The sequence below is a fragment of the Lobosporangium transversale genome, assembly GCF_002105155.1.
Source record: "Lobosporangium transversale strain NRRL 3116 chromosome Unknown BCR41scaffold_29, whole genome shotgun sequence".
In the NCBI taxonomy this organism is placed as follows: Eukaryota; Fungi; Mortierellomycota; class Mortierellomycetes; order Mortierellales; family Mortierellaceae; genus Lobosporangium; species Lobosporangium transversale.
Genome location: NW_019029007.1, coordinates 497,262 through 514,053, shown reverse-complemented (window position 1 = coordinate 514,053; position 16,792 = coordinate 497,262). Strand labels below are relative to the sequence as shown.

The 16,792-nt window shown below is 41.5% G+C and overlaps 3 protein-coding genes across 3 annotated transcripts; 2 read left to right on the top strand and 1 right to left on the bottom strand.

Moving 5' to 3' along the window:
• Positions 1–3,486: 3,486 nt before the first annotated feature.
• On the top strand, positions 3,487–4,665 carry BCR41DRAFT_116345 (hypothetical protein). The gene is made up of 3 exons (XM_022019426.1): positions 3,487–3,830; positions 3,917–4,036; positions 4,119–4,665. Exons 1-3 carry the CDS (start codon positions 3,527–3,529, stop codon positions 4,298–4,300), a joined length of 606 nt encoding a protein of 201 aa, XP_021879571.1. The 5' UTR covers positions 3,487–3,526; the 3' UTR covers positions 4,301–4,665.
• A 3,943-nt stretch (positions 4,666–8,608) lies between these two features.
• BCR41DRAFT_116330 (hypothetical protein) lies at positions 8,609–9,501 on the top strand. Its single transcript, XM_022019425.1, has one exon. The coding sequence runs from the start codon at positions 8,805–8,807 to the stop codon at positions 9,339–9,341; it is 537 nt and encodes a 178-aa protein (XP_021879570.1). The 5' UTR covers positions 8,609–8,804; the 3' UTR covers positions 9,342–9,501.
• Positions 9,502–12,051: 2,550 nt separating this feature from the next.
• On the bottom strand, positions 12,052–12,545 carry BCR41DRAFT_423722 (hypothetical protein; the record flags this gene model as incomplete). The annotated part of the gene is made up of 2 exons (XM_022030319.1): positions 12,397–12,545; positions 12,052–12,211 (listed from the first exon to the last, which is right to left on the bottom strand). The coding sequence occupies exons 1-2, from the start codon at positions 12,519–12,521 to the stop codon at positions 12,052–12,054; spliced, it is 285 nt and encodes a 94-aa protein (XP_021879569.1). The 5' UTR covers positions 12,522–12,545.
• Between the last annotated feature and the right edge of the window lie 4,247 nt (positions 12,546–16,792).

Genomic DNA, 16,792 nt, shown 5'->3' with positions numbered 1-16,792 from the left:
ATCCGGGGTTTACATCTGTCATAGCATCATTACAATCCTTGACCCATTCCTCATTCTCTCTAGCGCTGCTGTTAAAGTTCCCTTCGATCCAAGGGAAAATTTTCCTCTGCAGCTCCAAGTCAGGGATAACGAGATTACGCTCAAGGATATAAGGTTCCTGTTCCTTGTTGAAATGAGCCATATAAAACGCGCCAGTGGTGGGGTTCTTTGGAGCATAGAAACTCTCCATCTGTCCCATTACCCAACGCCCAAGGTGACGGATATGCTCCAAGCCTAAGCCCAGACGGTACGCATCTGATGTTCCTGCGTGTCGACCGGCGTGAGTGACCTTGGTCGAATAAAGCCACAGGTTCGCATCACAGAAGCTGTGGCATCGATTTGAGTCTTTGGTGCAACAGCATTCTTGCGAAGGCCTGCGTTGCGCTTCTCGATCGTACTAGCCGCGACCAAAAGCTTGATGTTGTACCAATCGTCAGGATCAGCGAAGTTTGGGACATCCTCCTTATCCAGCTATTATAGGAATGGTACGCGACCCAACATTTAACAACGAGCTAGGAAAGTACATAACCTATATTGCAGTAAGAAGAGACAAGAATGGCACAAATCTCTTACCATAAATCGTTCTAACATGTAGAAGCCAAACGCTCCTACAGTACACCTGTAAAAAACTTTATGACGAAAGGCGGTTGCATAAAGCTTAACACCCTTTTTATTTGTTTTGCCACGAGATATGCAAAACGTAAGTCCGAGAGCTGGCTGGGACCCACTTGCCGGATGGGAAACATGATACTGAACACATCAGATAGGTTAAGATTGCGAATGTCTTCATCTCGCAGCAGCATATGGTGTCGTGCCAAGATGCAAAGGCGCTCACGCATATATTGAAATCTACCTTCCGCATGGTACACTCGCTTCCCTTTTAGCCGCAGCATTGGCTTCATACCCCACGTATGGAGGGCCATCCGAATGAACTGCTTCTCATTATAGGGGTCGCGAATAGAACAGGTATCAGTGCGCGTCGATCCCTGGAATGAGGTGTCGTACACTAGTTTCCCCTCGTATTCCTCGATAGCCTCCTTCAGCGGGATATCCTTGCGCGGATGAGGTGCAGGGTTTGGCCAATCCACCTTTGATGACGCTTGCTCCTTGTAGAGATAAATTAATGCCTTCCTGGCACAATCCACTGTTTCTATCGAGATAGGCGCATAGATGAATCTTCGGCCAGTCTCATCAGTTTGCGGATGCGAAAGAACTATATTTGGATTAAAATGAAGTGTCAGAATGTCAATTAAGAGTGAGCCACAGCTTTGAACAAGGTTATTTTGGTTACATGATTACACTAGATTTACTTTTTGCTCTTTCCGCAATGGAGGAGACCATGAGGGCTTGTGGTTCAGCAGACATGAGGGCCTCTTCTTCAGCTGGTTGCGAGTGATTTTGTTCCTCGTCTTCGCTTCCTGCATCGTCTTTGTCACCTTGGGAGGCTTCCTCAAACCCCTCAAATGCCGGAGTCTCATAAGGCTGTGAATTACGTTGGCTATAATTTTGCTCCAGCTCATGGACAACATCCTGAAAAATACTTTCCTCTGTCTCTGCTTTCCAAGCCTTTGGTTTTCTCTTATTTTCGCGAGTCAGCTTGCCCTCTAACACTGATCTGGCCGCTTGTGATGAAGCCTTTCCAACGACGCCACTGAATCCCGCGTTTGAATCAATATATTTCTTTACTGTGCGCTTGAAAACAACCTCCTCGAAAAACTTTAACATTTTTCTTGCGTCAACGCTGCAGTCCCTTTTTCTCTTGTGCTGCAGAACACCTATCATTTATATTGTATTTGCATATTTTGTATTACGAAGCATGAAAAAAAAAATTTGACTGTCCTAAAAAATAAAATAAACAAATAAACAAAATAATAAACTTACCTGCCAAGCTTTCAAGTATGTCTTGTACTGCAGCAATGTCTTTGAGGGATTCTTGTTGGCGAGGAGAGATTCGAGAACATGGTTAGCACAGGTTTTTCTCTGCTCTGCTGTTTCTTCAGACGAAAAAGGCGACTGAAGGTGGCTGGAAGAGTTATCAGTTGTTGCACCGATAATCGTGCTTGGGAGTAGATCCGCTTGCGAGGGGTGTGTTCCTCGGAGACGTTGTGGACGCCTACAGAACAGGCCCTTCTTTTGCCCTCGCGGATCTCTCTCCTTTTTTCTTTTTCATCTCTGGCTTCCTTAGCCTTTCGTGCATAGCCACTTCTTCCTTCTTTCCCTTGCTTCACGCTAAATTCGAAGAAGGTCCCGCTTGGACCTGAGTTTATTGATGAAGAGGCAGCGTTGCCAGAAGAAGAAGAAGCGATAGTGCGGGGCATCTTGATAGGTTACTTTATATTTTTTGTTGAGGGAATTGGGTAGATATTTGTGAGTACGATCAAGTGTTGCAAGTAGTGGTTATCGTAATAAATAGCGATGATGTATAATGTATAAAAGAAAAGAATAAAAAAGAAAAATGTAAGCGAACATGGTTTTATACTTTTAGCTCATATTGTCAAGTCCAGTTCAAGAATATACTCTCCTCATATTTCAATTGTTCAATCGCTATCTTAGTGAGCTTGATCAATTGTTAGCTTCCCTCAAGCGCGTTATTTTCCTTTGAGTACGGAATGAGTACAGATGAGGAATGAGTGGAATGAGTGGAATGGAATGCGGGAATGAAGAATTGAGTATGAAGCAAGGTGTTGATCAGATCAGACCGCTTTGTGAGCGCGCTACGCGCGTGTAACTAAAGATACTTTTAGTTTCTACTTTTCAGTTAGATGTAGTGAAAAGACATGTGCCTGAATTCTAACCTCTGTGTCTCTGTGTCTGTACGTGAAACCTATGAAACATTTTGCCTATTAATGGGCATACACTGGAATTTGACTTAATAAATATTACAATATCGGCATGTTGTAAATAGTAGGTGTATCTTTGCTTAAGGGGCAAAAAGAGAGACACAAAATCAGGAAAGGACAGTACAAAGAGTGTCAACAAGAATAACAAGAAAAATAAAGACAAACAACCTTGACGACAAACAGCGCCATAGGAAGCCGAAAGAGAAAGATGGGAGCTTTATAGGTTAGCTCACAAACTGAGTTCCTGGACGGCAAATGCTTGTTGTGAAAAGGGGAAAAGATAATAGCAAGAACAAGACGTATGGGGAAAACTAAAGACTTTATTGAGGAAGAAGTTCTTTGGCTTTTATAAACTTAGCCTACAGGCCTGACTGTGATGCTTTCTAGGTGAGGTGGACTCACCGATAGCTTAAGGCTTTGCACAAAGGTTCTTTTAACTGTGGATTGACAGAATGTCCCGATTAGTAGATACAAAGTAAAAATAAAATAGTTATAATTAATTTATATAACTATTAATGACCAGCCACAACAGGCAAAAGTCACGTGATATATGACGCATTCAATGTCAACCCATCCCATCTGTTTGTTTTTTTTTTTTATGCCTTTATTTTCATCATACTTTCATTTTATATCGAGCTATTTCAACCATGGTCAAACTATTTTGCATTGTTGATGGAGAAAAGACGCCCTTCACAGCTATCGTGTCAGAAGATGCCACTGTAGACGATCTCAAGAAAGCCATCTACTCCAATATTACTGTGGCCTCAAACATCAAGCCCAAGGATCTTCAACTCTGGAGCGTCTCCATCCCCTTTGGAAACGAGGATCAGCCAATTGAATTAAAGAACCAGGACGACGCCACGAAACTACCTTCAACGAGCATTCTCTCAGATGTCTTTAACAAACTGTCTAAAAGAGCTATACAGGTCATTGTTGAAGTACCAATTTCAGGTAAAAAACAATTCAAAAATATTAATTGCATCAGTAACTTGAACTCCTTTTTAATTTTTTAATTTCATTTTTATTAGAGACGACAGATTTACAGAAACAACTGGATCTAAAATTAGAAGAGATCGCATATTTACAGAAACAACTGTCGGATCTACAAGCTCGACAGGTCGATCAAACTAATAATGATTTGAGAGCCACAGAGATATGTAAGTGGCGATCGACGTTGCAAAGACTATTTGAAACTTATGATTTCGAAAGAAGCATTCTAATATAACTTATTTAAACTAGCGCTTGGGATTGTGCACAAAAGAGAAGGAAAAAGGATTGTTTGCCAATTTAACACTGATACTCAAACAGCAACTCTTGAGGAACTGCGGCAAGTCCTTCGCCAACATTTTGAGAAAATTGATGAAGACGAATACGAATACATCCAAATATATGTGCATGATGGGGTCACCCTGTGTTGTTGAGAAGCAACGAGCAACTGCGTGCTATTTTGGAAAAAGCTCTGGATAAAAAGTCTCGAACCCTTTCTATATCTTTGGACAGTCCATCTAAGCAATTTTCGTCATGGACCTGGAATGACGTCGTTGTAGAGTATAAAGTGGCAGCATATCCGGGAGCCCTACCAGATTTTAAGATTGAGGTCAGCGATTTGACAATTGAAGAAGCGAATATGCTCGATCAAGTTGTGAAACAGTGTCTCTCAGGAACAATGTCTATATGTTCGACCCAAGTGCAAATGAGGCTACAAGGTCAACAATCATCGATACTATAATGGTTGGAGCAATGGAGTTTTCTTTAAGTCAGAAATGTTTTCTGGCGCAACAACATAGATTTGTGGGTAAGCGCGGTCAAGGACCGTGGACTTCGCTTACTTGAGCGCCACATGGATCTCAAATTCTTGTAATCACCGAGGTGAGAAAGAAAATTATGTTCAAGGCTGCAAACAATATGGTGCAGCTCGACGTGGCAGTGCAACAAAAGAAAGAAAACGAGTTGAGGAGATGAAGAATACCAGCTTGCTAAGTCTTACGGAATTGTTACAGACGCATCAAATGGACGCTTATCGAATGTACGCTGGATACACAGACGGAGAGAGGCGAGGATATTGCGCAGTACCGAACTTTGGATGTAACCCACCTACCTTCAATTGAATAACGAGATGGACACCAGAAAGAGTTGTGAGACTATATTTAAGTATATTCTTGCTTTGTGTAGGTTAATGCGAGGTGAACTTGTGAATAGGGGTAGTTAAACAATGCGAGTTCTGTCGCTCATCATCCAAGAGGGTGAAGAGTGACTGTGAATTGAACAAAAACAATTTTATCTTCTCCCTCCTCATCAACATGAGATCATTTTTTGCATTTCCCCTTCCTCCTTCTTTTCCGTAATATTTTCAATTGATATACATATACCATCAGTAATAATCAATATATATATTCAAAATAACAATTTTTTATCTCGCCTTATTAACTACTCAACTTTGAATGATGCAAATACCAAATAATGATAGCAAAGATATTGATTGAGACCTATTTAACCTGTGCTTGCTTAAATGATGTCTGCGAGTCATTTCTTACTTTTAGACATCTGTCTTTCTACAACCTTCATCAGTATGTTAAAGCCCTCGTGCATGGCTTTAGTTCAATATATAGTTTTATCTTTTCAATTTGGCAATGATTATTTTTGGTAACTAGCGGTACTGCACAAAGAAAAGAGAAGGAAAAAAGGAGAACGAACGAATGAATGAATGAACAAACGAAAACTAAGAGACGAAAGGATCCACTACAGCGAGCTACAAATCAGCTAAACAACACAAAGGATAGGCGACGATTTTATCGAGGGTGAAGGACCTCCATCTGGTTCGTCCGATCTATGGTCGGATGAAACGTCGTGTATCTACTGGGGCCGGAGCTAGCGTCCGCTGCCTTGGATGTACTGATGAGGGTAAGGATGGGAGTGAGGATGGGAGTGAAGGTTGGCATGATGGCGAAATTGAGGATGAAGACGAGATCCGGACCGAGGATAGGGATGAGACTGAGGCTGGGACCAACGCACGCTGCCTTAGATTTGGTGGAAATGCTGACGAGAATGGGGCCAAGGGTATGGATGGGTATGAAGGTGAATAGAATATGAAGACGAAGATGGAGTCAAAGGTAGGGATGGAGCCGGGGCCGAGGGCGGAGTTAACGCACACTGCATTAAGCTTGGTGACTGCGCTGATGGATTTTGCAGCTGTGTGAGTTTGCCCATCAGCTGGTAACTTCCTACACCATTCAAATACATATCTCTAATTTTTCGATCCTCCTCTACTATTTGAGATGCCATCCGCCGCTTCTTTAACTCATCTTCATACAGAAGTCGGTGCTTCTCGAATTGACTCTCGGGGATGCAAATCGTATCTTCTTTAGCTGTAGAGTCATACAGAACCTCTAGTCTTTGTGCACCTCGCTGTAACCAAAGTGTTCTAGCACCGTTGAAGCCTCAAAAAAGTATGTATGGGTCCTGAAGATCGATTTCAGGATTCATGCATATATCGCGCCTGTCGCCATCCAGATCCATTTCCTCCATTTCTTCCATTTCTTCAGACGATGCCTCCCGAGCAACACTGTATGAGCTATATACCTGTCTCCGCGTTTGGAGATTTCTCGTCTCTGGGGACAGAGTATTGCTGTAGCCATCCACGACAGGGCTGTCAGAAGAAATACTGGGTTCATAATCATCATCGTCGTCCATGTTCTCTTCTTCAAGATCTTCTCCTATCCCATGGGGCCGATTACCAGATCAGTCCTGTTCTCACGGTTAAAAAATTCTATGAAATGGGACGTTTCCAGCATTGAATCAATGTACTGGCAAATAGGACGGGATCCATCTAGGAGCTTGGACAATGCCAACACCATGGCGTCGGATTCAAGAGAGCTCTGAACTGGTCTTATTTCTGGATCTTGTCCGTAATTCAAAGGAATATCTTCAGCATCAAGAGTCTCTGTTGCTCAGCAAAAAGACTTCTCCGTATTTGGTCTATGCCATAGTAACCCCAGGATCTCGAGACTGAGTTTCTGCTCCTCTGAGCTCAGCCTCTTGCTGCTTACAGAAAATTGGGACGTGTGCGAAACAGTTTCGAATCGACTGTTGTTTCACATCAGCCCAAGCTCGCGCAACAATTTTCCCATCCTACAATGTTATCAATTCCCATCCTCCGTACCCTGGCTCCATCTATCCCCGCGCTCAGTGCTTGCTGACGTTTAAAAAAAGTCTTCAATAAGCATTCTTTTTTGTAATTCATTTTGAATACAGCTATTATGCCAGCATCAAGAGGCTGTGTCATGCTTGTTGAATTTTTCGGAAGAAACACCAGCTGTACATTGCGAAGTTGTTCACGCACAATATCCCTAGGCATATGGCACGTGGCGTTGTCCAACAACAATGCGACTCGGCGGTCAGGAGCTTGGGCTGCGATACTCAGCTGGAACCGAAGTAACCAAATCTCAAAGACTGAGATCGTCATGTAATCTGGTCTTTTACCAATCCAGGGTTCGTAAAGTGCCCTTTGAAGCTCCACTGGAAGCTTGCTGAACTCTCCTTCAAAAAACCCCGGGAGATATCCACAACTTGTCCTTCGGCTTCTTCCATGGCAAAACTTCAAACTTTGAATGGAATAGTTCTCTAGCTCCCTTGAATCCCTGTGGCAAATTCTCGCCTATAATGGCAAAAAATAATGGATTAATATGGTGTTTTATTCGTACCAACTTCATACTATTTTTTCACTTACTCAACATGAAGGGCTTGCGCTGATCGGTTCCTGTTGCATTTGTGCCGAAAAGAATTGAAATCCTTGTGCTCTGCACCTTAGTGCCAGAAACCATGGCACGAGAAGCCCATTCATAATCCATACTCCAGGAAGATGTGGACTGAAGGAACAAATCAGTCTCATCGCAATTGTAAATGTCTTCGAGCCTATATTGACTGAGGATATTTTTAATACAGTCCAATTGGGGGCGAATCTCCTCCATGTTGACTGACGCCGCCTCTCCTTGAAGCTTAAACGTCTTGAGTCCATACCGCTTCTGAAGCCATTTAGCCAACCCTTCGAAAATTTGGGTTTGTCAAAGGTAAGCTTACCCACGGAGGACTCAAGGAGCGTATAAATTGCGCTTCCCATGAGCTGCACTGTCAAGCCACCGACAGGCAGAAGAAGCTCGCGTCTGAAGTGCTCAATGGTATGGTTAAGGATCACTTCAACTGGGTAGAACGATTTGCTTTTGGCTGTAAGGCGATATCGCACGGAGGACTGGTTGGCCGGAATGTTCAGCAGTTCTTCCCTTTTGGCTAGTATGTTGTTAAAGGTCTTCGTTGGAATGTTTAGGAAATCGCAGAACACTTTTTTTTCAGGTTCAAATAGAGATTCTCCTCCGACCTCTATGTTGCAGTTTGCTACGTGCCTATCCCATTTTTGTAATATTTCCTGTTTTTGTTCTAGGGTCAACAGTTTTTCATCGTTGATAGGCTGGATTGACCGATATTTGTGTGAAGGTGTAGACATGATGATTGCTGTAAGTTTGTAGAAGAAATAAGGGCTTGCTTGCGAAAAGATAGAGATATGGTTTCACACCACACCCGTGGAGTATTTATACATTTTTTTGTGCAATGAAGAGCACAAGAAAAAGGTTCTGTAGTTGTTTGTAACTTTCGGATTTTCGGCAAATATTAAAGCGCCTCTGGTAACTCGGAAATTAATGACAAATGGAGGTTTTTCCATACAATTTAAAAAAGTTGTCTGTTACAACTGGTATTCACACTAGCTTGCTTTTCCAGGCCGGAATAAGCCTTAACTATTGGAGGAAGTCTGGCTGTCTCTTTGTCTCTTCAGTTCCACTTCTCTTCTACATCTTCTGTCCTTCTCACCTAAACTAACACAAAAATCAATATCAATAGAGACCACTTGCCATTTGATCTGCGAATTGTAATATAATGAGTCAGGTCTGGATAGTCCCAAATTTTTATTTTTCATTCTTCAAAAAGCTATTTTTAATAAAAATAGGATATTATCAATGTATCTTAATTCGTGTTGTACACTCACCCTGTTCTTTATATTTCCCTAGGTCCTGCTTGCAAATTAATCCCTGCTTGACATCTAGAAGTTCCTTTGTATGTGAGATCTACACGATTAGTTCTGAAGGGTTGTTTCTTGAATCCCTTAATCTGGTCTTGCAGAACAACAAAAATAAATGCGACCTAAATCCAGTTTTTTTTTTCTTGCAGGTTTTTCAAAGAGTTTGCTTTTGTTCGTCGTACTGGAATAGAAAATTCGCAGCTGATAGCATAGCCACACAGGGAAGGTCTTGCTTTTTGGAATCCATAAGATCCTTGCATAATATCTTCCACATAGGGCTTCAGAGTATGAAGCAATTTAGTATTCGACCTTGCTTTGACATCAATAAGTATACCAGTCTTATCATCAAAGTTCTTGACCAGAAAGCGACGGTCCCTACCTGCAGTATGTACTGAACATGACTTTCGAACATTACTCCTTCTTTCCTGTACATGTTGTATGTTTGACAAGCGATTCCAGTACCTGATACCAAACATCGTGATCCGCTGAATCATATACCATTTGCATGATATCATTAGAAGCTCATTGCAATATGAATACCCCATGATCTTTTGTTAGATAGTGGTGCAAAACCGACAGCTAATCTCGAGTCCTGTGTGAAGTACTGCATTTATCTTCAGTACTCTTGTTGCTGCTGCATGAATGCCATATTTATCATTATTGTAGACCGATATCTATTACGGACAGCACAGCTCGGTGTATTTGCAGTCCGATATTAAATGTAAATGTACTTACTTCTTTTTTCACGTAGGTTAAACAGCTGTTGAGGAACAACGAGTTTTGCTCAACTTTAGAGTAATGCTGATGAACAAACAATGTTTGCATCATTGCGGATGCCTATATTGACCAAGACGTGTGGCGTGGTGGGAGTGTTCGACAACGTGACTAAATAGCTGAAGCACTATTTTTCCTTTTTTAGTATGCCATGTCAAATGAGAATAGCTTCGTTTGACGGAGGTTGTGTACATACGTATTGAGTAAGTGGAAGCTGATAGGCTGGTTTTATTGAATAGAACACTAAAAAAATTTAAGGGAACTTCAGCGAGCTGTTAACAAAACACTGGTGTACAACACGCCTTTCTTTTATTAGTGACCGCGGTTTCACGTGCCTACAATGTCGCGTCGTATATAAAGTTAATAAGTTGTGATTACCTTTTTTCCTTTCTTCATTCAACCATTCCACTTGTCCAAGCTTCAGAAGCTCTTACCTATTGCCTTGTTACCTGATACCTGATACCTGATACCTGATACCTGATACCCGATACCCCCTTTATAATTATGAGCCTTCCCAACTTACCCGGTACGCAAGAACAGAAGAACGCAAAGATGACACCACTTCGAAATATTCGTATGGCAAGAGCATATCTTCAAGGCAAGCAATGGCTACAACAACAGCAAAAACATAAAGAAGAGCCCTCCATCTTTTATGATCCAACTCCACACATCAATAAAAACAATGCTACCAAGTCACATTCTAATCCACAGGTTGTTGCACCAATGCTGCCAGTTGCTACATCAGCGCCACCAGTTGCTACATCAGTTTCACCGGTTCTGCAAGACCTAATCGCCAATGAGCAGCAAGCTAAGCCCAAGTCACCTTTTATTCCTCTCTCAGAACGCAAGCAGCAGCTTGAAAAGAGTGTACTCATGAGTCAAAAAAAGGTAATTGCTTAACTTGTTGTAGAGTCTTCAGTGGAGAGCTTTATTTTATTTTACACTATTTTACTTTATTTTATTTTAATTGTTTTATTTTGTTTTATATTTTATTGCTGTTGTTGTTGCTGTTGTTCTTGAGTTCTGAAATATGTGTATTATATATTTTATGTATAAATGTGTGTCTGTAAAGAATCGTTGTAACAGAATTATTATTTTCTCTAATACACAATACACGTGCATAGGTCCTTCAAAGATCAGGAACCTCGAGTGTAGCTAAAGTGGAGAAAACACGACTGACAGCTCCTAAATCCCCTGTGGTCACCAAGAGACGATATGATCCTCTTGGTGTACGCCCAAAGCCGACGCCACGACCTCAACAGCCAAAAACAGAGGCAACGCCGCCACCGCCACCACCATCGCCACCAAAGGCACAAGCGTTGGTGAAAACCAGACTGGCGGCTCCAAAGTCGCCAGTTATCGCCAAGAGGCGATACGACCCTCTGGCATCTCGGCCACTCGCGCCCAAACCAATAAAGCGCGCATCAACGCCGATGCCCACGCTGAAGCCGAAGCCCAAGCCCACAGGGACAATCCCTAAACCCTTCCAGTTTGAGACTGAAGGTAGAAACAAACGATACTGGGCACGGCTTCAACAGCGGGAGGAGGAAGAGAGGCTGTTGGAAGAAGAGGGGAGGATTAAGAATCCAAAGGCGGTGGTTCTTCCTCCTAGGCAACCTATACCCAAGAAGGAGGTGAGGCCTCTGACTCAACCTAAGCCGTTCATTTTGCGAACCCAGCAAAGAGCTGTCCGTGCAGAGATTGAAGCTCAAAGAAAAAGAGAAGAGCTCCATCGACTGGAGCAGCAAACACGACAGCAATCATCACAATCGCAACGACAACGACAAGAGGCTAAGGTGAAGGATAGAGGTAAGGAGAAGGCTAGGGGTAAGAAGAAGAACGAGGCTAAGGCTAAGGAGGAGGAGAAGGCCATGGACGAGGAAGCGAATAAGGATGAGGAAGAGGAAGGAGACGAAGAAGAAAGAAGACGTAAACAAGAAAGAGAAGAAATAGTAAGTTTATACAAGGAGTTTGCTCAACGTCGATATCCTACCCCTGATCCCAATATGGATGCACAAACTTGGAGAAGGATGAATGATATTTGAAGCGAGGAAAAAAAAAAAAGAAAAAAAACTTTATTGTTTTTTTGTGAAGTAGAAATATTTGAAAGAAAAAGAGGAAAAAAAAAAAAAAAAAAAAACTTATTGTTTTTTTTAAGTAGAAACATTTGAAAGAAAAAGAAAAAGAAAAAAAAAAGAAAAAGAAAAAGAAAAAGAAAAAAAAAAACTTTATTGTTTTTTTGTAATAATTAGCTGAATAAAATATGAAATCGTAACTTCACTCAATGCTTTGAACCTGTTCATATTTTATATTTATCTAGAAATTACTTATTCACCGTTGCCTCTGACGTTTATTACTAAGTTTGAGTCCTGGTAGCACTGGAAGTCGTGCTTCGCACAGATCAGAGGCTTTCTGTACAGCCTGTACTACTTCTTGTATTCCAGGAATAGGTGCATTGTCATCTAAAATGCTTTCTAAAAGAGACTGTTCTCTAACTTCCCCAGGATAAAAAAAACTGGTATGAGGGAGCTCTAACGTCGCTAATGCGATATGCTTGCAGCACATTTCTGCTCGAAAGAAATCAAGACATGTGCACCCATTGAACTGGTCAACTTCGCCCGCCTTCCAATCGACTGCCACCTCATATGATTTGTCTGGGTCAGTGAACGACTTTACACTGAAGACCTGTCGCTTGCTGTCAGAGACATGAGAACAGCCTCAGGGTTCTCTGACCGCTTGCCCTCAATATAATCCAAGACCTTGATTTTGGCTGCCAGTTCTTGCTTCGCTCCAGGCGTCATCCTTCCAACTCGAACAGTGTGCCGAATACACATATATTGCTTTATGGACAAGGGATGCACATGACGCTATCGACACGTCGTTGCTTCTTATCCTTAAAAAAATGGCACTTCAAAGTGTTATGCTACGACTCAATATAGCTATTGGTATTGATGGAAGCATAAGAAATACTTCGCGATAGCAAAACATCCAGGGTCTTCTATCTGCTATTGAAATGAAATAGTTCTTGTTCAAATACTGTACTATTTTCGGAGCACGACCCTCTCAAGCCGTTCAAAACTGTCAATCAGCCTATCTACCTCTTTTTCTGACTTCGTGTAAAGAATCGTATGAAGCGCTGATCTTATCTATCGGGTGTTCAAGGCAATCAGTTAGCACGCGAACCCAGATCACCGCCAAAGCAGCACTACTCAAGCTCAAAACCATTCTTACCATCTACCTAGTATGCCATACCATACTAGACACCTGATTCTAAAATCAATACGATCTTATTTTTTTTATTATTTTTTTTTTTATTTATTATTTATTATTTTTATTTTTTATATATTTTTTTTTTTATTTATTATTTTCATTTTTACTTTTGTTTTTTACTTTTACTTTTATTTTTACTCTTATTTTGAATTTTACTTTTATTTTTAATTTTATTTTATTTTATTTTTACTTTATTTTAATTTTACTTTTACTTTTATTTTAATTTTATTTTATTTCTTATTTTTATTTTTATTTCCATACAATACAATGCAAAATGTGTAATAAAGAATAGTGAATAGTAGCTGATTATGCGAGTGAGAAACAGAGTATGCGAGTTTTAATATGCTTGTACTTTGGGTCTCGTCCTTTTACTCCAGCTACAGCACATTGCTCACTGTTTTTTCTTTCTTTCTTTGTTGTACACCATACAAAGAGGGCAATGTGGCTCGTGCTCTTGTTGTGGGCAGGCAGATTGTTGTATGTATGACCCTGCATATCTTTGAGGATGGAATGTTGTTCTCTTTCTCCACCTTGTAAGCATATGAAAATTGACGAATGATATCACAGGTGCACAGATTATTGATTTCAATTCCCGCTATGCCGTTTTCTTTTCTTTTTTTTCTTGCATAAAAGCAAAATGTCGTATTTGTATTGCTATTCAGTCAATACTTTGAGATCACAAATTGGTTTCACTTACTATTTTCCCTGAGCGATTACAAAAACCACTCAGCATTCATCCTTTCTCCTTTTCTCCAAAGCACAATCCGCCAAAGAGCCCTCGCCGTCGACAGCAAGAAAGTATATGTCTATATAATGCATTATTTTGTATTATTCATTATATTTGACTCAATGGTTCTTTCCATACTCATTCATACAGCATTTGGAGATAAAAAAGGTTAATTTTACCGAAGATGGACAATGTCTGCTTCTCTTATCTGCCGTGTAAATGTTTTGACCAACCAGAAAACAGAGTTTTCATGCGAACATCTGACCGAAGGCGTCATGGCGGAAAATAATAATTTTGTGGCATTGCCCTCTGAACGCGTTATCTCTTTACATTTCAAATATTTATTTTTTACTCACTCATTCGCTTACTATTATACTTCACAATGGCTTTCTTTATTGCTGACATATGATGGCTATTAGTATTATTATTTAATACCTTTGGCAGTGGGATACCAATTTCCTTTGCGTTGCTGTAAAACGTCATATCGACGACACAAAAAGAAAAACAATTTTCATAAATACCCTTCGTCTCCCCTCAGCTTTTCTTTTCTTTTCTCCTCTCTTCACCCACATCCTCTCCACCTCCCTTCACATGCCTTATAAAGGCCACACAGAGACCATAAAAAATGCTCTATTCCAGCCGTGAAATACAATCCACTATAGAGCCGTCATCAAGTAAGTATCTAGCATATGTATGGCTTCGTTTTGTCTTGCCTACCGTCACCCACTGTTTAGCTATTGCTAAATGAGTCCAGCAGGTCCATTAACTTACTCCTATTTTTTTGCCTTTGTCCTTCTAGTCATCACAAGAAACACTACCGATGGATGCTCAGCGGCGACCATCCCAAAGACTGCAATAAGCTCATGCAGTGCTTATCGAAATGGGGCCCTAAGCGGATCTGTAAGTACTCTCTCTTATTGAGTAAACATATTGCACTTTTTTTTCTTTTTTTTTGGTGTTTGCTGTTTATGCTATTCTTTATAGTATTCTAACCACGCTTTTTTTTTTTTTTTTTCTTTTCTTTATTTCTTCGGCTCTTTCCGTAGAGGCCTATCCGATTCGATAAGGGCTCCACTCCGTCCTACCATCGGAGCCCGGGGCCCCTCCGCCGGCCTCTCTGCCGCCTCCTCCGAACTCCTCATCTGCTCTGATGGGGGGTTCCACTCCGTCGGACCCTCACGACTCCTTGAGGAAGGACCATTGTGGTGGCGCTAGAGAACTTCTAGTCTCTGGGCCTCACTTGATCCGAGTGCCTCTGGGGATTTCGCGTAGGGACAGGATGACACACAGTTGCGGTAGCCTGAGAATGGTAAGTCAGTACCAATGAATTATTCACTGGGTCCTGTAGAGCTCGAGCTTCGGCCGTCAAGGAGATTCCCCCTCCAGCAGGATCAGGATCAGGAGCAGGAACAGGTGTTACCGAGGCCTGGTAACATCTAAGGTAGGTGAAAAGAAAGACACAAAGAGCATATTAATTCTGTTTTACCTTTGCTTTCGTTCTCTCTGGTTAGGTGGAATCTTTGGCAACTCGGTGCTCTATAGGGCTTTGTGAATAGTTCATTGTTACTGACTTATCATCCTTAGGCTATCCAATTAGCGATGCTGCGCCAGGGACGCCTGGTCGTAGTGGGTGCATGGCGTAGAGGCGTCATGTTGTGTGATCCCTGTTTCCTGCCGTCTGAACCAAAGGTGCTCTGGTCAAAGTGAGGCTCCATTGATTAGTTGTTCGATAGACCACTGCAATGGGACTTTTGCTTGGAGGAGCGAGGCCTACGATCCATGGAGGAAAGCAGAAGGCCTGGGAAAGAGCATCAGACCGAGGTAGGGCGTCTGAGGAGATAGACTCAGAGCTAACAAGCCAACAGCCAACAGCCAACAGTTCACAGCCAAGGCCAATATAATAACCCCAAAAAACTCCAAAAAATACTTAAAAAAAAAAAAAAAAAAAAAAAAAAAAAACCAAAAAAAAAACCAAAAAAAAAAAAACAAAAAAAAACCTCCTGCAAAGCAGAAGCCAGAAAGCACAGAAGTCAGAAGCCAGAAAGTCAGAAGCCAGAAGTCAGAAGTCAGAAGTCAAAGCCAGAAGTCAGGAGCCAGAAGCCAGGAACCAAAAGTCAAAAACCAAAAACCAGAAACCAAAAAGCAGAAGCCAGAAGCCAGGAGCCAAAAGCCAGAAGCCAGGAGCCAGAAGCCAGAAGCCAGGAACCAAAAGCCAGAAGCCAGGAACCAAAAGTCAAAAACCAGAAACCAAAACAAAAGCAGAAGCCAGAAGCCAGAAAGCAAGCAGCAGATAGCAGCCACGTCAGCGCAAAAAAAAAAAAAAGAAAAAAAGAAAAAAAAAAGCCAACAAGCTCACTCCACTCAACCAAAAGAAACCTCATTGAAAGCCAGCCAAGGCCCAAAGCCGGTAGAAGGTTGCCTCAGCCATACTAGCCAGAGATTGCCTCAACAAAATCAAAGACAGAAAACCTTAGTCAAAGCAATCGAAGGCAGCCGCAATTAATCAAACACAATTTGCCGCAATCAAGGAAATCAAAGACTACCAAAGCCAAAATCCATCAAGGGTAACCTGAAAGAGCCCAGACAATCAAAAGCAGCTAACCAAGGGCAGCCAACCCAAAGCTAGGTCATTAGGCCCAGTCAACCAAGGTTACCAAGGCCAGTTAGCCAAGGCACCATCAAAGGATATGCTAAAAAGCATCATCAAAAGAATCCAAGCCTACTAGGAAATATCCAGCCATGCACACGTACCAAGGGCATTGCCACTCTTGGGCCAAGATGCAGCTTGGAAACCACAGCAGAGAAAACAATTAACAATAAATATTAAAAGACAAGATCAGATATAATGATCTTTGTCTTTTGTCTGAAAATGTGATAGATCTGTGATTATTGTGAATGCAAATGTCCTCAAATAGGAATAGAAGATTAGTAGCGACAATCAATAGCAAAGCCAATGGACTAAACTGTGTCAGCTATTGGTAGCAAGCTGCTCAGTAATATATAGCTGGCTAATACCTACATTGACTCATTCACGGCCTTAAGGAGCAACCCAATCAAGCACATGAATACCTTAGT

What these genes read in the sequence shown, in the direction of transcription:
- BCR41DRAFT_116345 (XM_022019426.1), top strand. Translation starts at nt 3,527, where the DNA reads ATGGTCAAACTATTTTGCATTGTTGATGGAGAAAAGACGCCCTTCACA. An exon ending in TGTTGAAGTACCAATTTCAG is followed by an intron (nt 3,831 to 3,916) that starts GTAAAAAACAAT and finishes TAGAGACGACAG; the next exon opens with ATTTACAGAAACAACTGGAT. An exon ending in TTTGAGAGCCACAGAGATAT is followed by an intron (nt 4,037 to 4,118) that starts GTAAGTGGCGAT and finishes TATTTAAACTAG; the next exon opens with CGCTTGGGATTGTGCACAAA.
- BCR41DRAFT_116330 (XM_022019425.1), top strand. Translation starts at nt 8,805, where the DNA reads ATGAGTCAGGTCTGGATAGTCCCAAATTTTTATTTTTCATTCTTCAAA.